Genomic DNA, 12,438 nt, shown 5'->3' on the forward strand with positions numbered 1-12,438 from the left:
CAATTTTCCCACTCACCGACCCGAGAGTCGCCTTATTTTCGACTTTTAATTCTATCATGACCGCGGGACATGTTCTCTCCTTCCGTAGGCAAACCTACATCGAGGATGACTCGCTAAGGGGCTCTGCTTTTTTTTAGCAGCCGGTCGTGCCACGATTTTGCCACCTCGTAGCGTCGTCTAGGGGAATATCCCAGTAGTAGATGTTTTTGCTCCCCTTCGGTTAAAAAGCGCGGGAGATTCTTGCTTCCGACGCGAGGATTTGATGTGGATCGATAGAGCGCTGACGACGACAGTGTGATTTTCGATGACGACGCAACGTGCGCGCGAGAGAGAGAAAGAAAGATGTTGCGAGAGAGAAAAACGTTTTGCAATGTGAACCGCGTCACGGTTTGCGTTCGCGCGTTTCCGCGAAAGTTCGCGCAAACCGGAAGAGAATGAAAGGTTCTGATAGATAGATTATGGCAGATGAGTCCTCTGTGTGTCTGTTTGTTGAGTTGTCAATGAAAATCAAGTGTTTATTACATAGACGACGCTCTATTGTTACTTCATCGCTCTTTGACACCGATGAACATTAATATTTGAGGCTTTCATAATGTACGAGAATTGTTGCGCATATTCGACATTGCAGCGATTCACCGAATAATCTAATCGGAACTACCTTTATTATAATAGTAATAGTAATAGTATAAACATTTTCCTAGATTTTTCCATGCACAGTATAGATTCTGGTTGGAATATCAAAAGTTGACCCAAAATATTTCATTACCATACCAATTAAAAATCTCATTCTCATCGCAAACACGGAATGAAACATCTTTTTCGCGATGTTGATTTTGTTACAATGTATGACTATCATCGTTAAAGTCGAGCGACAGTTTGATCGAGTGTCAGATTAGAAAGTTAATAAATGAGATTACATTTTAATATTACCATGCTTAATAGCACGCATATGTCGCGCGCGCGTGTGTGTGTGTGTGTGTAATTTTAGAAAATATTTATTAAAATTTTATTTAACTTAACAAAAAATATTATGAAAGCATAATCTTAATCTCTAGATCAACGTAGAAGAAAGAAACCTAATAAAACAAATTAAACTAAGGTACATTTAAAATAAAAAACAGTGCCTCGGGGATTGAAAATTATTTAATTTTAACATAAAAGTCCTATTCCTTGACATCGAAAACATAAAATTACTTTTTAAATTCAATAATACATTTTTGAGGAAGAAACGGAGCACATTTTTGTATGCAAGAGTGCGCGCAATAGTGTGCGCATGCTACTTAAATGGTTAAAAGAAGGAAAATAAACTAAATAATCGCAGTTTCTGCGGTAGAATTATATTTTTCTTTATATAATTATTTAGGAAATCAGACAGCGGTAGAATGATGATTTTTCTTTCTATAATTATTTAAGAAATCAGACTGGATCCCAATTAGGTGTTAAGAAACATTCTCTGCAGCTAAATATGTGAGAACAGAGATTTTTCAGTTCACTGAGTCGATGGAAGAGTCTGGACTGCCACGCGGAGAAATACAATCACGACGAATTCCAGCTATACGGAATGTCGGAAATATGGTTCCGTCTTGTCTGGCGTCAAAGCTCGCAGGGCAGGTGAAACTTCAAAGCTCCGTATATTCGCGTCACTCAGCTTTTAATATGCCTCTTCGATTCTCAATTTTAACACATATATACGTCTAACACCATTGTCGATCGTAAAGAGAGAGAGAGAGAGAGAGAGAGAGAGAGAGCTTCGTAGAGCGTATAATAAGATTAATTGAAGTCGGCCGTGATTGAAAATTAGATAATTCCGCTATAATGGCTCGCGTAATGTCTCCTCTCCTTGCTCTCTCGAAAACAGCTGACATGATTATAAGAATAACGAGGCGGTCGTAATTGTCTAAACTTTCGAAATTCACATACAAGTGGATAACTGAACGCAATATATGCCTGCAATAGATAGAGTTTATATATTTCGCTGTAAGGGGAGAATTTCGCTTATCGGGGACTCGGTCTCGGCATTGCCGATAACAAGATGATACCCGGTGGGGAAGCATCAACGACAAAATGTCGTCAGAGAAAAACAGTACATGAAGAAGGGTGAGACGTCGGAAAGAGAGACGAGAAAAGGACGACAGCTAGAAAAAAATGACCAAAAGTGACAAAATGGACGAGCGGAAATAACATGATCGCCGTGTACGTTAGCGATAGGACTGTGATTCGGAAAAGCTCTTATTAACGAGCAGCACTAGCACAACTAGAAGAAAAAATGGGAAACTGATCACCGAATCTGGCGATGATAAGGTTTTTTTTATTTCCCGAGCGAACGAGATAGCACCGACTTGAATGACCCATGTTCTATGATCATTTTTTTACCTCAATGACGAGTAGAACATGCTCTCAAAATTTGGCCACTTTTCTTCATCTTTCTTATTTTTGTAACATCCTGTATATTTTAGAACGGATCATTTGGCATCAAATGAGGTCTATTTTGAAGACGACAAAATAAATTTGGATGATTAAATCAATATTTCGTATTTTATTGAACAATTCCTGGTATTTATTTGACAGAATATAGTAGAGTTATATTTGATTTTAGAATATTGTCAACCTTTTCCTTTCACAGTTTTCCAGATATGGAATTTAGAAAATTGCATAGGTTTAATATGACCCTGTTTGCGAGCGACCTTTCAGAAGAGTGCTTTCGAAGAGTTTATCTAAGTAAAATAATTACTTCAACACGCATTCTCCTTGTATATCAAATATTTACTTGAATGTAATCCTTTTTTCTTTCAGTGTATAATCATGATAAAATTTTCTTCATACGTTGACCTAAGTTTAGTGTTAAGTACAGGCTAAGCTTACGGCTAGTACTTAACGTAAAATAATGCGTTACAGACGCTCTCATGCGGAGGCTCTACGTCGTCCGTACAGTGCACCAAGTGGATGCATTTCCTCATCTTTCTCCCCGAGAGAAGAGGCGTACGTTTCTGCGTGATGGGCGGCGGAAGAGACGATAATGGTATGACGAAATGCGAGCCGCGCTTCAGCACAGGGATAAAAGCGGCACGCATTACAAGACGAAGTAAAGGTGAAAGCGAAAGCAAGGAAATGGCGCTTCGGGAAACGCGTGATGGAAATTTTCCTCAAAGCGGAGGGATTTTTGTGTCGCGCCGCGAAATAAGCTCGCGTCGCACGCTGTGTGTATTTCAAACAGTATGATTTTGCCGTGCAATATTATCAAGACGCCGCGGGACGAGTAAATAAGATTGCTGGATAGGTATATACGACGGCGGCGGCGCGGAAATATTTATGAAGCTATACCCGGTGCGAGCTGGGATGTAGCCTGAGTACATATCTTACAGTCATCCGCCGCGAACGGCCTCTGCGCGCCCGGTCTCTCTCACATGTGTTCTCGATAGATACTCAGACTTCGTGCCTAATATCGTAGCGTGGAAGCGAACGAGGAATTTCATATAGCTGGCTTTCGAGCTCGAAGCTCCCGCATGCACACGAACGGCTCCGTCGCCGGAACACGACGATGACGTATCCCGGCCGTCGTAGGTCCTCGGGAAATTAGTGTTCTTCGGTTCACCTGCTCCTCGCCACTGCTGCACAGCAGCAGCGAGTCGGCGCATCTAAAGCTTCTCTCTCTCTCTCTCTCTTTCTCTTTCTTCATCGTTCTTATCGGCGAGTCTCGATTCCTCGAGAGCAAAGTTCGCGGCCTTGGTGGAGAGCCACGCTGTGAGCACTTCCGCGTCTTTTGTAACCGCGATGAAACTGCTTTTACCGACGTCGCTTCGAGTAAGTTGGCAACGAGGGACGAAACAAAAGAGAAGGAAAGTCACACCAGCGCAGAGGCAAAAGTGAAGAACGGCCGAGTTGCGAATTCTCCCTTTCTGCTCAGTGAGAATCGACAAAAACCATGAAGGCTACCGTAAACTGCTATTGATTATAAGTGAAATCGAGCCCCTGGGGTGCAACTGAATCGGTGGAGTTGCGGTCGCGCAATGGCGCAATGGTACAATTAGTGCGATAATTGGTCTGCTGAATTTTACAGTTTCCTGGCTTTCTCTCTTGTATCGGATCTTATTTTTCGTGAAAAATGATTTTCCGCCGTCGTACCATCTCTCTCGCCCCCCCCCCCCCCNATTTTTAATTAAGGCGTCACCTTGGCGGCGCTCCAAACTGGATTGATTCCAGGTTTCCAGGGAGAAGATCCCCGATGTAACGCACGTGGAATTTTATTCAGGAAAAGCTGATATCTGTAAATCTTGGTAATTCAGTGAGATACGTTCAATCTTAAAACCGTTACATAAAGCCAAGTCAATTTCACCCCGCATCGTGCTTCGAAGACCTAGCGGGCTCCGTCCGTGAAATGGCTTTCATTTTGACGGGGCCTTCAATTTGCTGCCTGCACATGCGCCTCGGATTCAGCACATATCTTATCACAGAGGTTCGCAAAGAAAGCCCGCAAACGGGCGCAACAGATTAATCAGCTAATGAAAACACTTTGGCGGTACAGGATCGAAATAATCGACCTGCGAAATAATTCTTCTTTGTTTTTCCTTCTTGAAAATATCTGTTTCCCAGTGATTCCGAACAGGAATAAAGTTGAGATGGACAATACGATGTTGCGCAACATTCGAAACGTTAATCCCAGTGATCGGTAGTGCGTTATCTCCGAATTTTTCGTTTCGATATTAATCAAACGCGATCGCCCCCGCAAGATTTGTTTACGAAAGCGAAAGCGAAGCCCGTGCTTTCTGTGCGTGTACTGCAACCAAAATCTATTCACGCCGCGGCGAGCTTCGCGTTACGTTGCAAACAACGTATACAAAATATGCCCCTACGTCATGGGATCCTTTTAGAGTTATAAGCATGTCGGGGATGCGATACGTGTTTTATTAACGCCGAAGGGAAACATAACCCGCAACAAGTTACGATCGAAGGCACTGTTTCTCCCTCTCTCTCTCTCTCCCTTCCTCTCCCTCCCTCCCTCTTTCTCTCTCTCTCTCTCTCTCTCGTGGACGAACGGGACTGTTCGACATATATAAGAGCTCAAGATGTTTAAATACGTTATATCTCTCGACGATTTGCGACTCTTGCACATTTTAAGAAACACGCGATCTCGTTTTCTCCTTCTCCACTAATGCGCAATAGGGAAAAAGACGTTATTTTATACCTTCAACAAGGCAATTAAGCCCATAAACAAAATGGTATATTGGTTTAGTATTTTGTTCCTACTATTTTTTTGGATTAAGAGAAGAAGAGAAGATAGAGAAGAAGATATAGTTGTAGCCGAAAATGATTATAATTTAATGCAATTTCTCTCAATGAATACCTGTAAATTTTTAAGATACGGCTTCAAAATGACGAATATGGCAATACGATTGTCAAAAATATTGAAATTCTACGATACTAACATATTTGCAATAAAATACAAGTATATAGATTTTCCGAAATTGCTAATAACGAATTTAGAGTCAAATTTTCAAAATTTTTAATTAAAAATTCGATATGGCTGGAATATCGAAATTTAATACGGTAATATTTATTTGTATTGTATTTTTTATTATCATATCAAATCTGTCATTTTGAATTTGAAGATTTAATCCTGGATTCGTTATCGGCAATTCAAAAAACCTATATATATTTCTTTGTTTCAGTTTCAATATATTCAGTATCATAAAATTACAATATTTTTTACTACCGTACTGTCATTCGCTATTTTTAATTTCAACTAAAAAAAAGTTGCAAGTCTATGACGTGGGAAAATTGATGAGTAAATAAAAAAAAAAGAATCATTAAAATCGATCGATCTTAAATATAAGATCATCGACTGATTTTTGTCTAAAAAAATGCTCTTTTCCGATTGTGCAAGGAAGAGAGCGAAAAGCTGTAGACGTATTCATGAGAAAGAAAGAGATTTTATATTTTTTTTACATTCGTAGCTTTAAGGAAAAAATTCCAATTATCGTTTCAGAATCTAATTTCGTGCGATCTGCCGTATGACCCGTGAGAATGAACGAACGTGAGGTGTACAAATGACGGAGGCGAATAGCGACGACGAGAAAGCACACAAATATCCAATTTTATTAATGTCGATTAAACCTTAACTTGAGTTAAAATTTTAGTCCGAAGAGAATTCAAACTCGAGTTAAACCTTAATTGACATTGGTAGGAATAGGCGGAAAACAAACCCGGGCATTTGTTGGCGACGCGAAGCTCTAAGGTGTATATCTAACATAGCGACCATAAGTTTCGTACATAAAGTGGGACACCTCGGTGAATCCGAAAAGAAATAACACTTCTACGCAACAGTGTGACAGTTTACGGCTCGACCACTTACTAAACAACGACTAGTCGTCTCTTCGGTTTACGCGCGAGAACGTCGTCTCGCATTAAACATCATGCTTAGCTGATCATACGAAGCCGCTATTGAAAAAACAAACAGGTAACAATATATATGTACGTATCGACACTTGCAAACTCGCCGGATTAACAACGTCGCGCTCTAATCTTGTCTTCTCTATCCACATAGAACAACGAGTCGTGTGTAACATCGCTAGTCATCTAGTTATATAAATATAACTCTCTAAGGATAAAACACATCACATTTATGTAGCCGCAGGTGCTTTCGACATTGCCTATAGTGGAAAGACTTACCATGGACGAGCCCATTATACCTATGTAACTCAATTTCGATTCTTCTGTCGAAGACGTGCCTAAAACATACATTCCTGTTCAGTGTGAGGGAGAGAGAAAAAGAGTGGAAGAAAACAAGGTAGAGAGACAAAAAGTGCGCGCGCGTATGTGTGTGCATGTGCGTGTGTATGCACGCGCGCGCGCGCGTGTGTGTGTGTGTATATTAACCCTTTCGCACCTCCAGGACATGTATTTCGGTTACAAAAAAAATTTATAACTCATAAATATCAACATATAAACTAGCAATTTGGCTCATTAAGAATTAAAATAAAGAAAGTTCCTATTACTCGTAAAAATATCTCTAAACATAAGCAAAGAATGATGGATTTTCATAAAAATAAGTAGTATCTATAAGTTTTTGAGGACTCTAAATATGAATCTCATCTTAAAATTGTAAAATTCAAGATGACCTATCGAACATCGCGGATGTGAAAAGTAAAATTTATGAATGTTTATATAAACAAGTACCATGATGATTTTAAAGTCATCGACTCGAATTTTAAAGTCATCGACTCGAGGTCATAAACGTTCTTTTGGAAGAAAATTTTCCTCGGTGGCTCCAAAACTTTACAAGCCTTTTTCGATTCGGATTTCGTCCGTCACCCGAAGAGGAGCCAATCGGAAGTATTTCTAAAGTTTCGCAACAGCTACCGAGAAACATTTTCCTTGAATGGAACGTTTTGAAATGTAGCCTAAGAACACAAAGTCGGGAAAAATTTCGAAACATCCGCGTGAAAAATTCGCAAGTAGAAAGAGGTGAGATGCCTTCGAGAATCGGGACATGTCATTGTACCGCGTCACCCGCGTCCGATAAACACGACATCCGCTTCCTCTGCATCCGCTATATCCTCTATGAGGCGAAGCTCACCTTCTCGAGATTATCGACGTCGAGAACGACGAGCGCGTGAACGCCGATAACTCGCACGAGGGGGCAGGAGAGCGCAAAGCGCTGATAACTCGTGAACATGTGATTCACGTCGGAAATGATTTGGCCTCCCGTGTGTGCCTTTGTGTGTGTGTACCGTTAGGGGAGTGAGAGACGCGATGTTTGGCATATTATATTGGGTAGGTGTCGAAGCCTGAATACCGAATGGCGTATCCACAATGCGCCGAAATTGACGGAAGAAAAGAGAGAGAGAAAGAGAGAGAGAGAGAGAGAGAGGGGGGGGNAGAGAACGGCGCGTGGTAAAACTATCGGGAAAACGCTCCAGGAGGCCTTGCCTCCGTTTTCTTTGTGCTCGACCTACTTCGAGCCGAGAGTCCAGCATTTTTCTTGTTTGACATTTGCGGTCAGCGCATCCGCCGGAGACTTTGTCGTCGCTCACCATCGTACGATTTGTTTTTGTTGTGTGTAACGCGCGCTGAAAAACTATGCGTGCGACGGGCATATTGACTTGTCGAGTCCGCTCCTTTTTAAATGTGTAGTGGTAGTACAGCATGATACACCGGCCGAACAGTGACATCTCGATAAGCGCGGTAACATCGACGGTACTAATGAAAATGTCGGTGGCTTTTACTACAGAAGGGTGTTAATACGCTGATAACGGACATTATTGATAATATTCATAATCAATGATCGCATCATCAAATAGGCGAGTGCGGGAATAGCCGTGGGCGAAAGAACCTCGGCATAAAAATGGAGAAGAGGAAGGATAATTAAAAGTCAATGCGCCTTTTAGCTTCTCTTTAACTAACGTGTCCCGCATCCTCATTCACCCCTTTCGCTCGTTCTTTATTCTGCGTATGTCGCCGCGACGCTCGGTCTCTCTGAAAGCACCAATGTCTTTCACAAGCTTGCAGCGTCCCTGTATATTCTTCCCCTCTCAATATTTCTTTCTCACAATTTCGAAAATTATTCTTGAATAACGAAAATATTATATTTTTAATAGAATTAAGTAGAATTTCTTCATGAGAGCAAATTTCATCTTCCTATAATATTATATATTCTTGCTTATATATGACAATACGAAGCTAGAATTGGTACTATTTTTTTCTGTGTAGGCGTGCATTTTATATCCGAATTGATTTAGCAGTCTCTCCACAAAAATTGAATTCAAATCTATCGTGTAATTAGTTGCTAATTAGTTGCCATGTTCCAGAATTTATTACTCCGACTCGTTCGTTGAGAATTAATTTCCAAGTTGACTTGCCGTTACGTCAGCAACCCGACCACCGGGAAACACACGATGCTTTCACTAACAAAGAAACCTAACACACCAGAACTAACTTGTTATTTAATTGCCAAAATATAACGAACGAAAATAAAAAATATCCAATGGCTTTGGAAATAAAGAAGTACTATAATATAGACGCGTAAAAGCGATTAAAAGTCGAAAACTAAAAATAACATTCTTTTTAATGCTAACGTAACTCAATTTTCATTAGTTAACACGCCAAACCTCCTTCCTTAAGAATATTATTCGCGTCGCGGTCTTATAAGTAGTCTTTATCTAATTTGATTTGAAATTTACCGGTAAATTGACTGAGAGCCGAGGAAATATACATGTAGTTTTTGAAATAAACCGTTACAATCCCTAACTTCGTTATGACATGAATGTCTCATGTCGTCTGAAAGAAAGTTTTCGTTGCTAATTCCGTTCTTTTGTCGTGATCCTAACTCAAATACCTTTAGAATGTCTTTACGAATGAGTACAATTTCTCAGTGAAAATCGCCTATACCTAATGTCCGTCCTACGTTCGTCCAACATTCGACGTCAAAGAGAGTTAACTTCGCATGTAAGGTACTTTCCCGAGAAATTCACTTTTTCACTCGGCCTCATGATCCAATTACTTTTCGGCTCTTGGAACGAAGTAACCGAAGCGAAACGTGCTCCCATACCGCGAATAACGAAAAAGAAATATATCATATTCTAAGACATCTCAATTTAGCGTCCATTAAATAGGGAGATATATCCATTTGAGATACATTTTCGGAAATTCTACGCGAAGAGAATATTATAGCTTTCTTTCATATAAAATTCCTTTTAATTTCATCATGTTTCCTAACAGCAAAGAGATGAAGTATCGATAGAATTCATTTCACTAAAGTACATACTCAGTAAACAATTAACCGTAACATTATATCAATGTTATAATTTTCAATTTAATGAAGTAGTTGTAATTATTACATTATTACTATAACTATTACAATACAACATTAATATAATATTATTAATGTATTTATTATATAACGTATGTCATATTGCACAACTACATTATTTAGTGGGAAATTTTTTCCGGGAAACATTGATATAATATTACTGTTGGTTGGTGTTTATTGGGTTATATAATTTTTAATTATAAACTTCAGTTTTTGAAATAGCACATATCAAACGAAAGGATAATAAATTAAGGTAGAATATCAATATATTGCTCGGTCACAAATTTTACTGTAAAATTTTTACTGTAAAATACTCTCCGTTTATTTACAAATGAACATATCCACGAATATACTTAAAGTTCAGTTGTTCTGATGTGGGTTGCCATTTAGTAGTGCTGAACTTTTTCAATTAATTTTCTGTCATTTTCTTTTTCCTTTCCCTAGTTTCCTCCTCATTTTCTGTTCGAAGGATAAATAGAGCTATAACGACGAAAGGAATAGCGTAATTGAATACAAAGAAGATTTTGATACTTTGCGTCCACGTCCGTTCATCGCTCCGTCTTAAATACTTTCTTTTCATTTTTCTGCGCGTTCGATCTCATTAAAAAAAAAAAAAAAACTATGGATTCCACATATCTGTTTATTTTTCTTTCCTACATTTCGATAAATTCTTATTCGGTGCTAATTAACAAATTAAAAATTTCTCTGATTAAAAGCTATTTAATATTCATTTAATTTAAAGTGAAAGAGCCATTAAAAGCCTGAGCACGGATCACTTAGTGCCATTAGATCATTTTCGTCAAAAGGTTATTTATTAAGTTGTTATTATTACATAGATTCTAAACGTTTCGGTCCTATTCTAATCTATATAATAATAACAACTTAATAAATGACTTTTTGACGAAAATGATGTAATGATACTAAGTGATCCATGTTCAGGCTCTTAATGGCCCTTTCACTCTTAGTTCATTGTATATCAGAGAGCTTTATCAAATATTTATTTATTTATTGTGATGCCGATTAATAGAAATAGCTGGTCAATTTCCAAAAATACATGCTGTTCATCGTGAGAACTTTTTGCGTCCCGAGTCGGGATTTCGGCTGCACATTAATTCCACGAATAACAGAAGCATTTTGGTAGCTGGAACCAAAATTTCGGATACCAGCATACCAGAGAGGGAATTGGACATTAATAGCACAATCTCCGTGTGTCGCAAACAGCGTAAAGGAGAGATAGAACAGCTACAATACAAATATACATCGTGACATGTACGGTTCCAGGCTGTACTCCGCTTTCGTAAATGTAACATCGCAAATATATTTATATCGCGCACCAACTATTTGTCTTTTCTCAATTTCCGGTTGTCCGCCGATGCCAATCTTTCAGCGCACCCACCGCACATTCTATCTCTTCGGATAATTTGGTCCCGTATAGTTTGTTTTCTCGTCTCTGTCTTTTCTTCCGCAACTATAATAAAACAATCTCCGTGTGATATATGTGTACGAAGGCGTTGAGAATATAGCGGCGGTGCCTTTATCGAGCGGTTCTTCTTTTTTCTTTCTTCTTTCTCTCTCTCTCTCTCTCTTTCTTGACGTAGATCGGTCGAGCGAATAATGTCTCCTCGTAGGTTGCCAGGTGGTGAAATTTTGCGACAATATGGCTGTCTTCCGCGCTACTTTTTGTCTCTAGCTATTGTGAAAGAAACCCCGCTTGTTGCTTGTGTCTTTAAAGCACTTCAAACATCTTCGTGCATCCTCCCGTTTGCGCCAACCTCTTTTTGTCCCGCGAATGATCTCCCCATCGAGATGTTTCTGCGTTGGGGAATGTTTCGCGTTTTCCGTAACACGTTTCCGCAACATTCTTCCGACCAGAAGTTACTCTCGAATTCCAATAACGATATCGAGTCGATACATTATGATTTCTATTCGACTAGCGCGATATGCATCGGTATGGAACGATATGAAACGGCAAGAGCAGCTGAAATTTAAGATGACGGTAGGAAATTTCAGAAATTCAAATTTAATTTTCCGCCGACTGCCGCGCACCACCGACGCTCCACTGCGGTGCGTTACTCGCATCCAGAGTCATTAGAGTGTAAATAATGCGATTACGTGCAGCTGACGCCACATACAGCCAGATGGGATCGGACTTTTCTAGGTGCGCGTTTCAGGATTCCCGACGGACTGACGACAATGGCAACTGATCGTCTCAGACAGCTGCTATTGGCGAAATGCGGTTAATATCAGCCTGTCAATTTTATACGATCGCTCGTTGCCACAAAAAGCCTTCTTAAGAAGAGCTTGAACGACGCAGATCACGATCGGTAATTCATTTCATCTGCGTATACCGTGAAGATTTTCGGCAGAGCTTTTTTTAATTCGAAGCAGTCGGCGCGGTTGAGATGGAGCCGGGCGAAATGGCTGCTAGACCGTCGGATAGGCTGCTGGTCAATATTGGCGAAATAGTTCTCGGTGTGTTTGATTTGTCTCCAAATAAGAAATTCCATCGTCATATATAACGCATTTATTACGTTCGGCGAACGTCGCTCGCATGCCCGTTCGAGAGCTCGTGGGCTTCCCGAGTGACGGGCGGATATTCGTTTCTCCGCCACACCTATATATATATATATATA

General features: G+C 39.8%; 1 protein-coding gene across 6 annotated transcripts in view; it reads right to left on the reverse strand.

Moving 5' to 3' along the window:
• Positions 1-12,438, reverse strand: part of LOC106745415 (alpha-catulin) — an 85,917-nt gene that overhangs the window by 61,213 nt on the left and 12,266 nt on the right. Inside the window, exon 1 of one of the 6 annotated variants that reach the window (XM_014620997.1) lies at positions 6,667-6,738. The exons of the other annotated variants lie outside the window; for them this stretch is intronic. Coding sequence (XP_014476483.1) covers positions 6,667-6,738 — 72 coding nt within the window. Of the gene's footprint in view, positions 1-6,666; positions 6,739-12,438 lie in introns of those variants that run through there. 6 annotated transcript variants of the gene reach the window in all.

The sequence above is a fragment of the Dinoponera quadriceps genome, unplaced genomic scaffold, assembly GCF_001313825.1.
Source record: "Dinoponera quadriceps isolate SergipeBrazil2010 unplaced genomic scaffold, ASM131382v1 scaffold1651, whole genome shotgun sequence".
NCBI lineage: Eukaryota > Metazoa > Arthropoda > Insecta > Hymenoptera > Formicidae > Dinoponera > Dinoponera quadriceps.